The sequence below is a fragment of the Xiphophorus hellerii genome, chromosome 22 (assembly GCF_003331165.1).
Source record: "Xiphophorus hellerii strain 12219 chromosome 22, Xiphophorus_hellerii-4.1, whole genome shotgun sequence".
Taxonomy (NCBI): domain Eukaryota; kingdom Metazoa; phylum Chordata; class Actinopteri; order Cyprinodontiformes; family Poeciliidae; genus Xiphophorus; species Xiphophorus hellerii.
In genome coordinates, this window is record NC_045693.1 from 22,330,659 (window position 1) to 22,347,782 (window position 17,124).

General features: G+C 37.7%; 1 protein-coding gene across 1 annotated transcript in view; it reads right to left on the reverse strand.

The window, feature by feature from the left end:
- The window catches only part of srbd1 (S1 RNA binding domain 1), a 55,344-nt gene that overhangs the window by 29,738 nt on the left and 8,482 nt on the right, over positions 1-17,124 (reverse strand). Inside the window, exons 10-15 of the mRNA XM_032554006.1 lie at positions 14,555-14,658; positions 14,136-14,243; positions 13,477-13,634; positions 12,480-12,570; positions 12,220-12,327; positions 2,012-2,103 (exon numbers count right to left, since the gene is read on the reverse strand). Coding sequence (XP_032409897.1) covers positions 2,012-2,103; positions 12,220-12,327; positions 12,480-12,570; positions 13,477-13,634; positions 14,136-14,243; positions 14,555-14,658 — 661 coding nt within the window. The remainder of the gene's footprint in view (positions 1-2,011; positions 2,104-12,219; positions 12,328-12,479; positions 12,571-13,476; positions 13,635-14,135; positions 14,244-14,554; positions 14,659-17,124) is intronic.

A 17,124-nucleotide genomic window follows, 5' to 3' on the forward strand; every position in this document is an offset into this window, starting at 1 on the left:
TAGTAAGAAATAATGTGGCTTGATTTATGCTTGTTAAAGAGGAAGTCTGCTGGAAACATTTGTTCTCTGAAACGCAAAGTTTTTCGTTTTTCTTTTGATATGACAGTGTTCATTTTATTAATCTTTCATATCCTGAAAACCACACTACCAACAACTGAACATAGTCATAACATCCGGTGTAATGACTGAGGACGGTGCGGTGATGATGCATGGGGAGCTTTATTAGGCTACAACACAATTTAATTTGCTACAATGTCGAAATAATAATTGGTTTGCTAAATATTTTGGGAGTTGAAATTTTTCCTATGTTACTTTGTACATAAATCCAGATCCACATCCAGACTCAAAAGAGATCTTTTAATATCTCGTTTATAGTAGGTAATTTAATGTGATGTGCTTTTCTAGACTTTACGGTACTTGTAGTAATATAGTAGGAGCTGATGGGCTTCCTGTCTCTGCAAAGAGGAGTCAAGCTTCAGAGAAGTACAGATAGATAAGGCTAAAATTAAAACACTGAAGGTTATTGTGTTTTGGGTGTGTTGTGTGTTCATGTGTGTTTGAAGAAGAAACATTGCATGGTTGTCTTTAAAAATAGAATAAAGACAGGTTTATATTCAGAGTGGTGGAGAATATATGTTATTTCTTTCTCTTTTGCTGGTTCGTGTCACAAGCAAAATTTTGAGGTATTAAGAATAAATCTAACCACAGTAAATTATTAATAAATATCCATTTCGAAAGACTGAGCATGTCATTGACACGCTCACTGACAGCCAATCAGCGTGATGCATTTTGAGTCTTTTTTTATTCATTAACTAACTTTGCAGGTGGCAGTGAGTGCACAATCAGTGTTTTTTTGGGTTTTTTTTACATCTTTTTTTGTGTTTGTTTTGTTTCAGATAAAAGCATTGGTCTCATTCAATTTAAAGTGAATAAGAATATTGTATGGTAAATGATTATTATTATTGTATGGCTGCTTTGCAGATAGTTAAAAAAGAGTGATCATTCAAAGTTTCAAAACATTAGTAAAGTGGTACTTGATCAACTTCGATTACAAACTGGCTCAAACTGCAACATAATTACTACAGATTATAGGACAATATATGTATTTTAAAAAATATGAACCTTTTTCTTTGTCTTCTTCCAAGAGTCAAAGAGTCTCAGTTTTAGTCCACTTTTAGAGGAAAGACTACCTTCAGATTTCTAAAAATTTAGATGAAATTTGTTATACATTGTTGCGTTTTTTCTCAGCAGCCCATGATGGAAACTATGTTTGTTCTACTCCAATGTGACTTGAACATGATGCCTGGATGTAAGGGACTTAAAAGTTTGGGTGGGGCTGAGGAGTGGTTAAAAACTTTTAAAAACAACTTCACGCTTCCGTTGTTTTAGATAACAAATTTTAAACAGCTAGCTAAGAGATTTACATGGAGTGTTCATTTTGCCAATAACCTGCAGTCTTTCAATATATTGCAGTGTCTGTTGTTGAACATTATGAATAATTTGAAGCATCCCAAATGTAAATAGGGCTTGGGACACACAAAACACTGCTTTACCATAGGTTATTTAACTTTTTAAAGTGTTCAGCACTTTATAGGGACCCTGTTTAGTGTTTTTCTTCTTTTTTAAAGATTTGTTTGGCACTGGTAGCCATTATTGAACAATAATTCGACAGGAAAGGAAATGGCCAAGACTGGGTATCGAACCCAGGACATCTGTGTTGAGGCCTACTTGCTCTACCAACTGAACCACCCAGTACCCCTTCATTTGCACATGAAAAATGAAATGGTATTATACATTATACACAGATCCTATTAAAATATAACTCATTGATATATTCCTTCTACATGCTCTTTATGATAAAAAAAACAAAACAAATTAAGCCACTAACTTAATCATTTAAAACAATAACAAATACGTTTCAAAACAGAACATTGATTATAAAACTAGCAACTGTGGAAAATCTGAGTGTTACCAGAATTGGAGAGTAGTTCTGAAATTAAAGCAATCCTACCTGCACTCCGAAGGTTTGGATCCAAGTCTGGCATCTCTTTGACCGCCTCAGGACTCACACTGTAGATGGATGCCCCGGCCTCATTGGTTATGCTGTTTAAAGGATTTAGGAAAAAAAATACCAAGTAAGAAAAAAATGAGAGTGAGATGGTGGATGAGAATAATATGGCAACAGGAAATAAAAAACTGGTTAGCCCGTAAAGGTGAGGGGGAGGATGGAGTGATTAAGGTAAGAGGTGACGAGTTCACACGCACACACGCACGCACACACACGCACGCACGCACACGCGCACACGCCCACACACAAAAATGCAGGCAGGTATTTCTGTTTCACAGGCACAATGCTGGCACATGTTGAAGAAAATTGCTACTGCTTTGCACTTTGCACTTGACAACTTATCAAACTGGTTCCACATCTGACTTAAGCAGCCCTTTTATGCTCAGGACTGACATTATGCCCTAAATAGCAACGTGACAAGTAGTCTCAAAGTTAACAACAAAATTACAGTCTTTCAAATGCTTTTAATCATTTTAAAACCCGGCAGCATGGAAAAAAAAAAAAAAAGCATGTGCCTAAAATATATAAATTACTGGGCTATGTAACTACGTGCGGTATACTTAATAAGGTCAGAACAGGTAATTTGGTGATTCAGATGGTTGATTGACATAATCTACTCACAGAATGGGTCACTCTTGAAGTAAGTATAAATCATTCACATTACATACTTAAATGGTTAGAGAATAAAACTCTTTTTCTGCTGACATGACTGATGTTTTAATAAAAAGGCAGACTGTAGCAATTTATGCGACACTACTGCCATCTAGAGCTCACTATCATGTACTGCTGTTGGTGAATACTGCTTGGTTGACTTTTTACAGGTAGTTTTTTTTACCTTTCATAAAACGTGTCATAGTCATGGCAGTGGTGATTTAAACCGACTTAAAAAATTATGAATTTATAATAAGGTAGCAGATTTTTCCAAATTATTGAGAAGAATAATTATGAACAGAGTAAAAGATGCACAGCTGAATACATTTTTGTAAACATGATAAACACATATTGAAAGAAGTTGCAAGGATTTGCTTAAAAACATAGATTCTTGTGCACACACATGACTAATACAAGTATCTGTTTAAACATATTCACAATGAAGAAGACTGTTTATCCTTGATCACCGATCAGGAAGGGCGGCGGTACAACAAAGCCACTGATACGGTGCTGATATTGGCAACACTCAGCAGAACTTGTCATATTATTTTGTGCCGCCCCTTTCAGATGAGAGGAGAGACGGGGGAACTTCCTCGGGGCTAAGCGACACGATAACAGGGTCAATGACGCTTCGCTCATGTCCGAGAGTCCAGCCCTGTCCAGCATTCACACACACAACCTGTACCAGAGGCTTAGATTGTGCCACAACAACCTTGCCCACCGTGAGTATGTTGTTAATTAGTCGTGACAGAGGCCTTCTGATGAGACTCATATTTAAATTAACTTGTTCTCCAATGCCTCCTATCCTTCCTCTTCTCTATTAATCTCGTCATGTTCCCCCCATTTCGCCCCCCTGTTCTGTTGGTCAGCTTCCAGTCCATTGTGCTGACAGCTGACATATCGCCATGACGACACTGCTAACGAGCATTGGCACATGACCTTCAAGGAGGTCAAAAGGATGCTGGTCATTAACATGACACGTCTTGCTTCACGTTTATACTGCATATATAAACAAGTCACAAGCAAGAAAGGAAAACTTTTTTTATATTAATTTCATTTTTTTTCCCATTGCTTCGGAATCCAATTTCAGGTGTTGGTACTAATAAATGCACTGTTTGACAAAGGCAGTGTTGGATGATAAAAATGAAAACAAAAGCTAGAAGAATAAATGACGAAAAAAAACACATACTAGTGAACGGTTGAAGAAAAAATGAAGGCTATCCAACGAGCCCCATCACCTCTGTATTAATTAAATAATGTATTAATTAATGCTGCTGCCGGGGCATCTCAGTAACAGCAGTGTCATAGATACAGCTCAGAGCCCTCTCTGCCACAGCGTCCATGACTGTCGCCACGGCGAGGGCATCACCCTGGCAGACAGCAGAAGGTCGACAGTGGTTGGATGGCCGATGTGTGGACAGACACAAAGTCACAGCCTGCCTCCTGGTGCAAAGCGATGACTTCTGGCCATTTAGGGTTATCATTTATTCGCGCTTATGCTTGCTCTCTTAATTGCACGAACACACACAAACACATGTCCGCCCTCAGAGCCGTTCCTTCCTAGGGCAAAGTCACAAAAGGGTTGCCCTTTCTCCTTCCCCTTGCTGGGTGAATTTGAGACACACCCTTGAGCTTGATACTCAAACACAGACACATAATGACTGCCCCATTTTGCCGCCCCTAAAGAAAGGCAATAGTGAAGGAGATGGATACACATTTTGATATCTCTTTAAAGCCTTTGGGCGCAATCGGCATGGGTGTAAATTCAAAACACCTTCAACGAATCAGAAATAGGCAGATTATATCACTAATGAACCCAAAAACATAGAAGAATGTTATATTTCTTCTTTCAAGTCATAGCCATTAGTCTTAACACAGACCACATACTTAATACTAACTGGGTTTTGTGAGTATAACCATGCAACTAACAAAAAGTTGAAGCGCGGTCACATGGTTGTGGACACACCTACGAACACACATTTCATCCAACAGCGCAGGCCACCTGGGGAGTCAACCCTCTCGCTTCAGCATACGTCACACCCCAACCCACTGGGGGCCCCACACTCCTACCTGTATCCTCTGCTCTGCATTTAGGAAACGGTCGGAGAGAAAGTGCCACACTTTTCTACAGACAGCCTCCACTGTGGTGCAATTTTTTTTCCAGTTTTTTTTATTTTTATAGTAGTTATTTTGTGAAAAAACTGCAGAAATGTACATAATTCCTAATTACTCAGGTCTTCTGCAGATACAAAACCATATAGAGGAAGTGGAATAGTTAAAGCGAAATATTAACAATATTGTCCGAGCACATTTCTGCATAAAACATGGTGACAAACTTTGCACAAAGCCCTGTTGAAATAGTTTGACCTGGACCCGATGTCAAGTTTGGCAGGTGGATGCCTCTCTGCAAACAGAATGATGCAATTTTTGTAACATATCTACATCAATGAGAACCGATTTCAGCACTTTGGATGAAGTATGTGGGAGCCTTTAGACCCCTATGAACAGTTAAGAGCATTCCTCATATTATATATCCCCTATGTCATTCAGTTTCAATTGGGGAACTAAAGTAAGGGAATAACATATCTATGAAAGGTTTTTTGCATAACAATAGAGGGCTTCAACTGTTAACCTCTAGAAACACAATCATGCAACTTATAGATGAATTTCTGGTCCAACACGGCCCTATAGCAGGTCCTTGTTGAATTTGATGATATGCAGAAAAGGGGATTCAGGTATATCATTGCTCTTGAGGACTGAAGTTGGTTTAAAAACCCTGATTTAGATGTACCAGGATAGAAAGAACTGAATGAGAAGATGGAAATATTTTTGCCAAAGCATTTCTGTGCTGCCATTGGCAAGTTGCCTGTTTTTCTTTGACCATTCATTCAGAAGACTTTACTTCCTGGTTGGAGGTATGCTGGTGGTGCCTAGAGTTCCTACAAGTAGAATGAGAAGCAGAGCTTTTCATTGTCAGCTTCTCTTGACTCTGAGCCAGTCACCCCTATAGTCTATCCGTCTTCTAATGTCTACCTCTAACAGAAGGTAGACATAATGCACCTTGTCGTCACAAAACTCAAATCCATCCGTTAGACTGCAATTACGTGAATGCAGCTCTAGTGTGAAGTGTTTTGATTTTTCAGAATGACTAGGAAAGGGCTAAATAAAAAAAAAGTCAATTTACCCTGTAGTCATAAAGGCATGGATGTGGTCAACAACAAGAGTTGGCCGGTCTGCGGGGTTTAAAGGGTGACCAACTGGTTCCCCACACCCTGACGCCACAACCCAGATTTTGAAACACTGATCCCCCTGAATCCATGATTTCATGTTGTTTACACCACATTCTGACTTTACTATCTACATGTCACAACGGAAATGAAGTGCAGCAGCCCATTTGCTTCAAGATTTGACATTTGTACTTAGCATTCTGTACGCCTTGGTGATAATGAGTGGTTATTAGAGCTTTTGTTACCTTTTAATCATCTCAGAGTACTCTGTCTGTCCTCCTCTTCTGACGTCATTGAGGCATTTTTGTCCTAACAACTGCCGCTCATTGGATATTTTCCTCTTTTTTCCAACCATTGTCTGTAAATCGGGGAGTTGTGCAAACAAATACCTACGGAAAACTCAATCCAGCTACTTTGACTTCACTAAAATCAGTTTTTTTCCTTCATCTGAGTCCTTGTTTAAACTTCAGTAAGTCAGCCTCTGTCATCTAGAGCCTTGAACATACTTGACTGCTGCCATGTGATTGGCTCACTTGCTATGTGTGTAAACAAGCAACCGAGACAAATTTTTAATTTGAATTGTAAAGAAGGGTTTCAAATAAGGTCTACCGCTTTTGCAAAAACCTGAAAGAACATTTCCATGGAAGGTAAAATATCATGTGTTGATGTTTGGGAAATGTTAAGTTGTTGCAGAAAAGTAGCAAATGGTTTTAGTCATCTTTTTAAATTCTTTGTTAATAAATACAGCCAATTTGGAAAAAAAAAAAAAAAAGAATTATAAAGAAGATTGCCTAAAGAGCTAAACTACATTACAGACAAAAAAGCTATGGTATAAACATTTAATAAATTTGTGATTTCAACCAACCTCTGTGAGTTCAAGATTTTTGTGTGGCTTAATTATACTCGTTTAAGAGAGACAAAAATAATACAAAAATTATTTATCTAAAAAACAAAAAACTAAAATTAAGTAAAATAAAACTCACACACATACACACACTCGCCAACTGTGTCTGTCCTGGCAGCTCAAACAGCTTGGATCCATTGTTCAGTCAGCTGCAAAGCTTGACCCCAGGGAGCAAAATTGAGGGATGTGCCATATCTCTCTCCCTTATTCACACACATACACAAACATTCACGTCGGGTCTAAAGACGATGACATTTTTCACAGAGAAAAGCGTCCAAATGGCAGGTGTCAGGGGCCGTCAGTCTCCATGGAGGAGCTAGAAGGCAAGCATGCTCACACACACACAAACACATATAAACTCCAGCTGCCAGGGTGAGACATGTCTGAAAAGAGCAAAGCCTCACAGACACTCATGTCAATCTGTTAGCAAGAAAACCCTGTGCTTCGGCCACGCACAGAAACATACAAATGTACGCCTTACCCCCCTTAAAATATGACAAATATACACACATTGTGTTTCATGGAGACTCGTCACACGTTTGTCACATGCAAGACCACTGCAGTGAACACTGTAACCCTGGGGGAAGGTAATGGGTGAAAAATAAGAAGAACAGACAAGGGCTGGCCACCAGTTCAGTTGGGTAACGGAAGAGGGAGAGCCATGGGTGATAAGAAGAAGACTGGCAGATATTCACCGGCCACCACTTACAAATGCCAGGAATGGTGCCAGACAGCCCACCCCCTAAATCATGACAAGTACAGACCAACAGAAACATAAAAAATATTTGAGCTGTAACATATCTTGTACTCACAAGTCATATAATAACTACATTTCACACGCTTGTGGGTTCAACATTACTGAAATGTCTCCTAGATGTTCTAGAGCATAAGAGAATATCACAGAACAAAGCAAACAGGACATTGTTGTGTCTGCAGCATTAGTATGTGTAGTGATCACGGTCGAGTTTGCATTTCATTTGGTAATCAAGGGTCCAAGAATCTGGAGGAAGAGTGGAGTACATGTTGTTTGATGTCCAGTGTGAAGTTTCTGCTGTCAGTGAAGTTTTGGGTTTCGTGTCATCTGCCGATGCTTATCTGATGTGTTTTCTGAAATCCACAATCACAGCACAGACATCTACTGACAAGCTTTATGGAGATGCTGATTTTCTTTCCCAGCAGGACTTAGCATCGGCCCACACTGCAAAAGGTACCAAAAGCTGTTTCAGTGACCATGGTGGTACTGTTCTTGATTGGTTAGCAAATTGGTCTGAGCTGTCAAGAGAAAGACTAGAGACATCAGACAAAATGATGCAGATGACCTGAAGGCAGCTATCAAAGCAACCTTGGATTCTGTTACACCACAGCTGATCACCTCTATGCTCACTGATGTACTAATACATGTAACATAGACCCAACCAAGCCTGACATTTCTGTTTAAAGTATTCTCTTTTTCTCTTAGTAATGAATCTTTGTAATGTGTGAGTTTCGCTTTTCGAAATGAATGACGGACATGTTCAACTTGTTATTAATATTCAAAATGTTTGAGCTGCACTTGCTCTTCTAAAAAGAGGGATGGATGGATAGACCGATAGAGAGAGAGATGAAACACTTCAGAACAAATACTCCAGTCTCTATTCAAAAGTCAAAGACATAACCTTTTCATTATCACTCACCCATGGGTTCATTTTCCTTTTGAAATAAAGATGTTCCTCGTAGCAAGGCTGAGCCCTTTCCCTGCCTCTAAATTCATCTGTCCCTCCATCTAGCCAACCTTCAAACCTTTCTAGGGGTACTGAGAGCCTGGATCTCGCTCAATCATCACTGGTCCTGCCACTGTATGTTCATCAGTCTCTCAACTTGGCCCCTGGGAGCATGCCTGGACACAGGACATGACAGGGGATACACATACCCGAACCCACATAAAGTCATGAATCCAGTCTCCTTACCGCTGTCCTCCAGGTCCATCAGCTAGCCAGTAATAATGATCTCATCCCAACAGAAGTAAGCCAGAGGGCAAGATAGTCAAGGACTTATTGTCACTGTCTCTGTGTGTTACCAATGGAAAGGAGAGTTATTTAGCTAAGCCTCTAACCGCAGTAACTTGGACTGGTCTCTGACGCCTCACATACATACACTAATCACAATAAAATAGTTTTTAAAAACTATGGTTAATATTAAACAAGCAATGTCAGAGAAGAGAGTTGTTGAGTTTAGCCCTTGAAACAATGGATGTCCATGGATTTTTTTTTTTAAGTAGTAGTTATGTCTGATGTTTGTCGTCTCTATTTGGCCTTGAAATACACACCAAAAACTGTATTTAGACAACTTTTTAACTACATTTAGACTTCAGTTGAAGTTTTTGTGCAAACACCTTACCATCTTTGACTTTTAACCACATTTACACATCATTTAGACAGAAGGCAAAGTCAACATTTCTGTTTATTGTCAATGTATTTTAGCTTTTTTGGGAAAGGAGATTCTTGGAGGCCTATATCGACTGATTTTACAGGGAAATTAAGGAAATTAACAACAGCACCAGATTTTATATATCACACAAAATTTACTGACACTATGCAATTAAGTTTATATGGGGTCATTTCACAAGAAATGTCATCTCAAGGCACTTTACAAAAGAAATGAATGACCACGTAGCAACAGTGGACAGTCAATTGAATTGCCTCAAACTCAGCAGGATTGTAGCATCAGCAGAAAGAAAAACTCTCCTTTAGTAGGAGGAAACCCCCAGAAGAACCTGACCCACAGTGAACAGCCATCTGATACATTCTCTTGTATTTCCTATTTTGAAGAGTAGCTAGTAGAAATAAATACAATATTTATGCTTTGGGGAAATAAAAAGCAAAAAGCACTTGTAAAAAGTTCCAGTTCCACTTTGATGATATTCTAAAAAAAAAAAAAAAAGTCATATAGATATGCATGAACCTCTGTTATAGTCCACAAATCTTACTAAAGAACTAACCCAAACTTTGGTAACATGAACAAAAACACAGTTTTATACATAGGTGCCCAACCCCAGCACACTTAAACACACACAAATCACAAGGAAGGATGTCCTACAGGCCACCGTTGCTGGCTGTCATTTCAGCTGTGCATTGAGGCGAAAAGACAGAAAGAGAGAGACGAGGGTTGGGAGACAGCGACGGGTGGGGGAGGAGAGACAATGAAGGCTCACAGGGAGACAGGAAGCAGACGGCGTAAATGAGGTTGAGGGCTTTAATGAACTACTGCAGTCAAGGCTGACAGAGAAGGTGGAATGAGTAGCAGGATGAGGCTTAATTAACTGCAGAATACATTGTCAGCAAACAATTGTACTCCTAATAATCCTTTAAGATTTGAATATTGCACACACGGATGTCGCTATCGTGATATATTCTGTTGCTTTCTTTAAAAAGCAACTAAAGAAAGCCACTGAAAGTGGATGTTAACACTGAGAGAAAGTATCTGTAATGTTTAGAATTCACTGAAACAGGTGCAACAACCTTGTTTCATAGTGGGATGAGACAAGTGGGATGTGCAGTATTCATTTTCTGAAATATCTACCATCATTAGGCACATAAAAAGTTACATTTTTGTTTAATTTAGTTAATTCTCAGATATGCCAAACTTTCCATTTTCAGTAAAAATGTGCTGTGTGAAAGTCTCAAAGTTTGAGTTGTTGCTGTATAACTTAATTCTGTTTTTATTCTTTACATAACTTTACACCTGACCAGTCTCCTGTATTCCTGGAGCTGCATGAAGATGCTTGTGTAATAAATACATTTCTGTCAAGCACTCCTAATAATTAATTTTCATTGCATTTTTAAAAGATACTAAAATACTATAAAAACTAAGATACAGCCTACAATGTTTGGAGTTATACACAGGTATGTTAAATTTAAAGTTATTTTTCTCTCTTTTGTTCATTTCTTGAGGCTAAAAAAGTTTAAAAGGTACAACTACAGACTAATATCTAGATAAAATAATATTTTAACAATGTTCTTATAACGTCTATGTAAAATTTGGTAGTTCTTTCACCCATAAACCAAGCTATAGTAAAGTGTAAAGAATTGTTTTCACATGAATTTATTACTAAAATTATGTTTCAGTCTTTATAGGACAATCTTGTCTTGTAAAAATCATGAATCCCAAACAGTACATAAGAAAGATCCGAAAAAATTAAGATATTTAAATCATCTGAAGGTATTGAGGAGAGCTACAAATTACTTTAAAAAGATGTAACAGGAAATATGAACTATGCAAAAATGATAAAATGAACGTTAACTTGGCAAATGTTTCACTTTGCTTCTGCTTTTAGAAAGGAACATTTCATGTTAGAAAAAAATGAAATTCACTTTTGCACCTACAGTGTGACCTCTAAAGTGTTTTTACGTGTAAGAACTTAAAAATACAGGAGAGAAACTCTTGCAAACATTCAAAAAGTGCTCAGAATGAATTTAGTCTGCGGTCCCCTTGCTAACCTCAAGTCAACAAACACACATGGAACTCTGCAGTGAATAAAGGAGATGGTGCAAACGGCGGGCAGTGGTTATTATGCTTGGACAGGCCTTCTATGCAGTTGTATTCTGAAGCTTGGACTGGATTTAGTTACAGACGAGACCTGGACCACAAAACGTCTGTTTAATTGGACTGAAGTGAAACGAACTCCAGATGGCTTTAATAGGTATTCACTTGAGGACACATTCCAATTTGTCTCCCTCCATCTCATCCAGCTTTTCTGCTTCCCCCACACGTTTCTGATGGCTTGCCTGCACTTCACGTCCCTTCTTGCTCTGTTTCAACCATGCATTTTTTTCTCTGAAATTTATTTGCTTTCTAAATTAGATCAATTTCCCATATGTCATCCTAACTTATATAACCAATACGTTCCTAATGTGGATGGTTGCAATGGTCCAACGTTTTGAGCACCAGAATTAAATCTTTACAACTTCAGTGAACGGCTCGTGTTTAAAGTTCAAACATATGAATGTCAGAAAATAAATGGGTGGTTCACATACGCTGCAGTTCGTGCAGTGTGTTTCACAATAATATATAATAATGCATAAGAGTGAAACTCATTTTAGAAGCAGTGCAATAAAACTACAATTTATTCCTATCTATGCCAATAAGTTTGATTGGCTTCACTTTGTGGCAATTAAGTTGCAAAATAGCAACAAGAGAGAAAAAAACTATTAGGGTGTTTTTTGTGGAAAAAAAACACAAAAAAATTGAAATGTAAACTGAATTTACATTTCAATTTTGCAAATACTGGGAAAACACTGTAGTATCAGATTTTATAGTTTATGACATATCTACAGCACAGTATTTATATCAAGCTTTATGTGTAATTAGTATGTACTACATTAAGACCTTACCAGTAAGACACGTCCAGTGGATGAAAATAACGTCTGGAGATCAGATCAGCGAAGAAGGACTCAGTTTCACGACAAGCAGTACCGTTGCCAATGACGACTTTGGTGCAGCTATTTGATGAAACGGAGAAAAAAAGGTAAGAGGACAAAAAAATAATCTGTCAAAATAATACTGTTAATTATACTGTTTTCTTGTGAGCAACATCATATCCAGTTTAGTTCATGCCCGAAATATAATTCCACGTTTGATATAGGAGTAATACCTGTATGTGGTCATGAGGTGGCGCAATTTCTCTGCTTCTTTCCACTGTCCTGAATTGTGCAGGAACACAACATCAGTATGGAGAATCTGACCTTAGAACAGAAAGATAGAAAAAACCCAGAATAGTTGATGAATAATAAACAACAGAAGTTATTTTATTGTTTTAAATATTTTTACTGGACTTTATGAAATGAGACTACAATTACATGCTCGAATTAAATAATGTAACAATCTAAGCAGCCTCCTCAATATGCCCAACTATTACCATGATGGACCCAACACAGTCTGCACAGTGTAAAGCCACACACTCTGAGAGAAGCACTATCTAGCACTATTTGAAATCTAGATTAGCGATAAGATAATGAACAAGGCAAGTGTGAGAATGACATGTAGTTCTACAGAAACAGATATGACATACAGCAATGACAGAATTTTTTCTGCTGTTAATTTGCTGCTGAAATTTATTGGATCTGTTCTAATAAGGACCAAATCTAAATTGATTCTGTTTCTTTTCACATGCTCTAATAAAAAATGTTGTTACAGATGCTTTCCTAAGATTGAATGCTAAAATGTTATGAGAGTTTATTCCATCATCACATAATTAAAACACAAATGTAGCTGCATCTTGGTACAACATCTTTAATTTAAATATTTTCAGGCCATTTTTTTAGGCTATGCACCTTTTAATTAAGGTAAAGATCTCAGATTTGGTCTAATCCCATTATTTAACAATGTGTCAAGTTTAATCAACATAAATTTGTTGACTTATTTGCACTCCTTCTGTAAAATTGTCCACAGAGGCGGCAACATTTCCCTTTATTAATCAATGTCCTGGGTGAACTCTCTGTTCAATACCTTATGGAACTGTCAAAGTAAAACATAACAATACCAGGTTGTGATGTTTACAACCTGAGATCGATTATTTCTATGAACACCAGTTCCCAAATGTTTCTTGATAGAAAAATAAATATTATGGGATTTGTAATGTGAACACTTACTTGTAGGAGAGAGGATAGCCAGTTTGCAGCCATGTGTGAAGCCAGGGTCCACCCCCATTATGACACTTCCCCTGATTGGACAGACCAACAGGCGCTGACGGAGGTTTCGCACAAACATGGCGATCGATTCCTTTTCTGCTGCACTTGTTAGCTTAGTCCTAAGAAGCGGGATCAACAGGAGAGAAAATCAGATTAGAAAATGGCAAAGTAAAGATATTACAGTAAAGATATTAAAAATGTGATGTACAAATGAGAGGAATATGTAATTTTTTGTTGTATTTTAACAAAAAATACAACAATTTTTGTACTTTTTGTACTTCTTGTTAAGAAGTACAAAAAAAAGTTTTTTAAAGGGGAAGAAGTAAGGGCAAGCATTAAAAATATGCAAAAAGAATGAAACCACTTAATTAGTTCACAACCTTTCAAAATGCTATTGTAAATTTAAATAGTGCCTGTTGATGCATATTCCACACATACCAAGGATCCTATTTAAATAATTTTGCTGTCATCTACAGAGAAATCTTGTTGAAATGTTCAACTTGTGCTTAAGTTTGCTAAATTGCATAATAAGTACACCAATTTCTACTTTGTCTTAATTTAGAATCTTTTTAATAGAAAAAATATTTTATACAGACAATAACTGATATTAAGAAACATACCTGTAGCTTCGAGTGAGAAAAGGCAAAATAAGCCTTTTATACGAGTCTTCTACTGCATTTCTTATGATTGCATGAAGTTCTTCTTTTGCAAATGTTTTTAGCCTCCACCTGCAATAAAACACAGTAAGAAAAGTGCTTTGGTCCATTCAAAACTATTTAGATCAGAACACATTTTAAAATCTTATCCAGCACCAAGAAACATGAAATATATTTAGTTTTAATGCCCATTCGTAATTCAAAACAAAGACTTCTTACTATTCTCCATATTTCTACTGATACAACAGTTTGTCATACTCTGTGGTATCATGAAGGAGAGTAGAGCAGCCTCCTCCTAACATTTTGATTGCAACCTTATATAACCACTGCAGACTGGCCTGTCTGTGTGTGCGAAGTTTTCTCTGTATTATTGTGTTTCTGACCTGTTGTTGATGCACCATTGAGTAAAGTCGCTCTTCACTCTGTCAGGAATGTTCACCTTCACTGTCAGAATCTTCAGACTCTCGCCTCGGTTAATCGCCAGTGTCTGAACACAAACACAGTTCTGAGTGAAAACACCCACTTCTCCACCCAGATATATGTCCCCCCATGTGATCATGAAACTCACAGCCTTCAGAAAGCCCCATGTTTTAACCTGCAATACATTGACAACTGCTCAAACACACATCTTGTGTTTGAGCTCCTCTCTCTGTTTAATTTTGTTCTGATTAAAACCTTAACTGTACAATCAATACATGTATTAATTAGAAGCCATGCAGAGATCAGCTAAAATATTTCAAAAAGCAACACAGCATGCCTGATCTTACATTTGAGAAATGACATCAATTAGTCTGAAAAGGTGCCAAAACTAAAAAAATGGAAGATGGTGAAACTTCTCAAGAGTGGCCAGTGTATCAACAATTTGTCCAGGAGGGCACAAAAAACCCAGAACACCCACCTCAATTAAGATCAAGATTCAACAAGAAAAAAAGTTGCCAAAAATTGTTTAGGAAGAAAAAGAAGACTGCTGACCAAATAAGAAAAAAAAACCAAAGGCACATCTCACAAATGTCTTTATTATCTCAACAGCTTATAGGAAGACAATATATGGATTGAGGAGACAAAAGTTGAAGTTTTCACAAGGTGTGCTTCCCTTTACAACTGTCTTAAAGGGAACAAAGCATTACAGAATGACAAAATGATACAGAGTCAAACATGACGATGACACTATGATTTCCTGTTGCTGCTTTGCTTTTTCAAGCTCCTGAAAACATGCTATAATTGCAATCTGTCAGAAAATACTGAGAGAGAAAGCTCCAACTTCAGTTTGAGCTAAAAAAAATCTATTAAAGTCTGAAAAAAGCAAAAACTAACAAAAAGGAAAAATGCTTCAAAGCGCTATATAAACAGCTCTACCTCTAAAACCAAAATATATATATATATCTTTTTGAGGACATTTATTTTATGGTTATAGTTCAAATGCTAACAAAGTACACCATGTAAAATACTAATTTCCTTCATCTCCTCATTTTCAAATGATAACATCTACAAAAATAAGAATGCGCAATAATCATTCTAAAATAAATCATCTAAGAAAATTCCTTAGCTCCCTCACATCTCCATAAAAAGTTAGAAGCCCAGGAGTGTGTCCCGTGGTCGGGCCTGTTGTGTTGTGTGCTGGTTCCCCCCTGAGAGGAACTGTTACATGCTGTTAAGCAAACAGCAGTAAGTGTCTGACCTTTTCAGTCGGGAACCTTTAGCCTGCCACAGAACAGGGCCAAGAAGCAAGACGTCAATCTGGAGCCCAAGCGGAAGAAGCGAGCTGACAAATGCCACCACTATGCCACCATCAGCTTTGAGACCGCAAGGCCTTCCCCCCCCACCCATCGTGCCACAACCATTACCACTCAGCAGCACTGTTGGGTGCATGCAGCGCACCCATATGCAACACACACAGGCACGCGCACACACACGGGTAAAAATATAAAACACAGCTAATGGCGGGAGCCAGGATTAAATCAGCAAAGATCGCTTGAATAACGATGAAAGTTAAGATTTCTCTCCTGGTGGCATGTTTCAGCCCAAGGCTTCCGCGACAACTTGTGATGAGATTTCTGAAACTATCTTCATCAAACCTCTGAGGTTTAACATATTGTCAAGGAATGCAAGCAAAACACATCTCTGACAACCCACAACTGTAACAAAACTAGTGAATTTAAAACTGCATTGCAAAACCTCTATTCTAAAGGTTCAGTTATTTTTTGTAACTTATTTATACCATAATGCGTAATGCTCAGATAATGCCAGGCCAAATAAATCAGACAGCAAGTGAAGCCACAAGTTTTAGTTATAGTTTCAAGCTCTTTTAACCCCAATATCTGCGTACCATAGCATCAGATTATGTAATGTCATTATTGGGTTGCATTGACTTTGTTGCAGTGGCATACATGTGCGATACACGTTGTGTGTGAACTGTTATACAAATGCAGTGCAATTTTTGACATGTTCAAAAGATTTATGATATTTTTTGTGATGCAGTTATTCTGTATGCTACAGTCAATGGTGTTGTAAGGTGATGCAAGAGTGTTATTTTTCTCTAACATATCTTCCATTGAAATGAATACCAAATATTTAATAATATGAGAAGGGGATATAATGTACTTTTTGGCAACAAACACTCCTGATCAGCCTGGACAAATGCAATTCAGCTCAATCCTTATAGTTTTAGCAAAGGCACTTCCAAATGTAGAGCAATAAAAGTTGGAGTAAGACGAATATTTAAGACGTTTTATTGCTGGCAAAGATTTTGTGGCCCGATGGAAGACAAATGAATATGGCAGTGAGGTTTTTACTAGTTTTTCCCTAGAAAAAATGTCCTCAAAATAAAAGTTTGATATTTTTTTTTAGGATTTTTTAAGGCGTTTTACAAGGACACATGTTGTACTGTCTTAACATGGCTGTCAAGAATTATAGGCTAAGATCCAGGTTAACACTGTTCATCTAGGTAAAATGA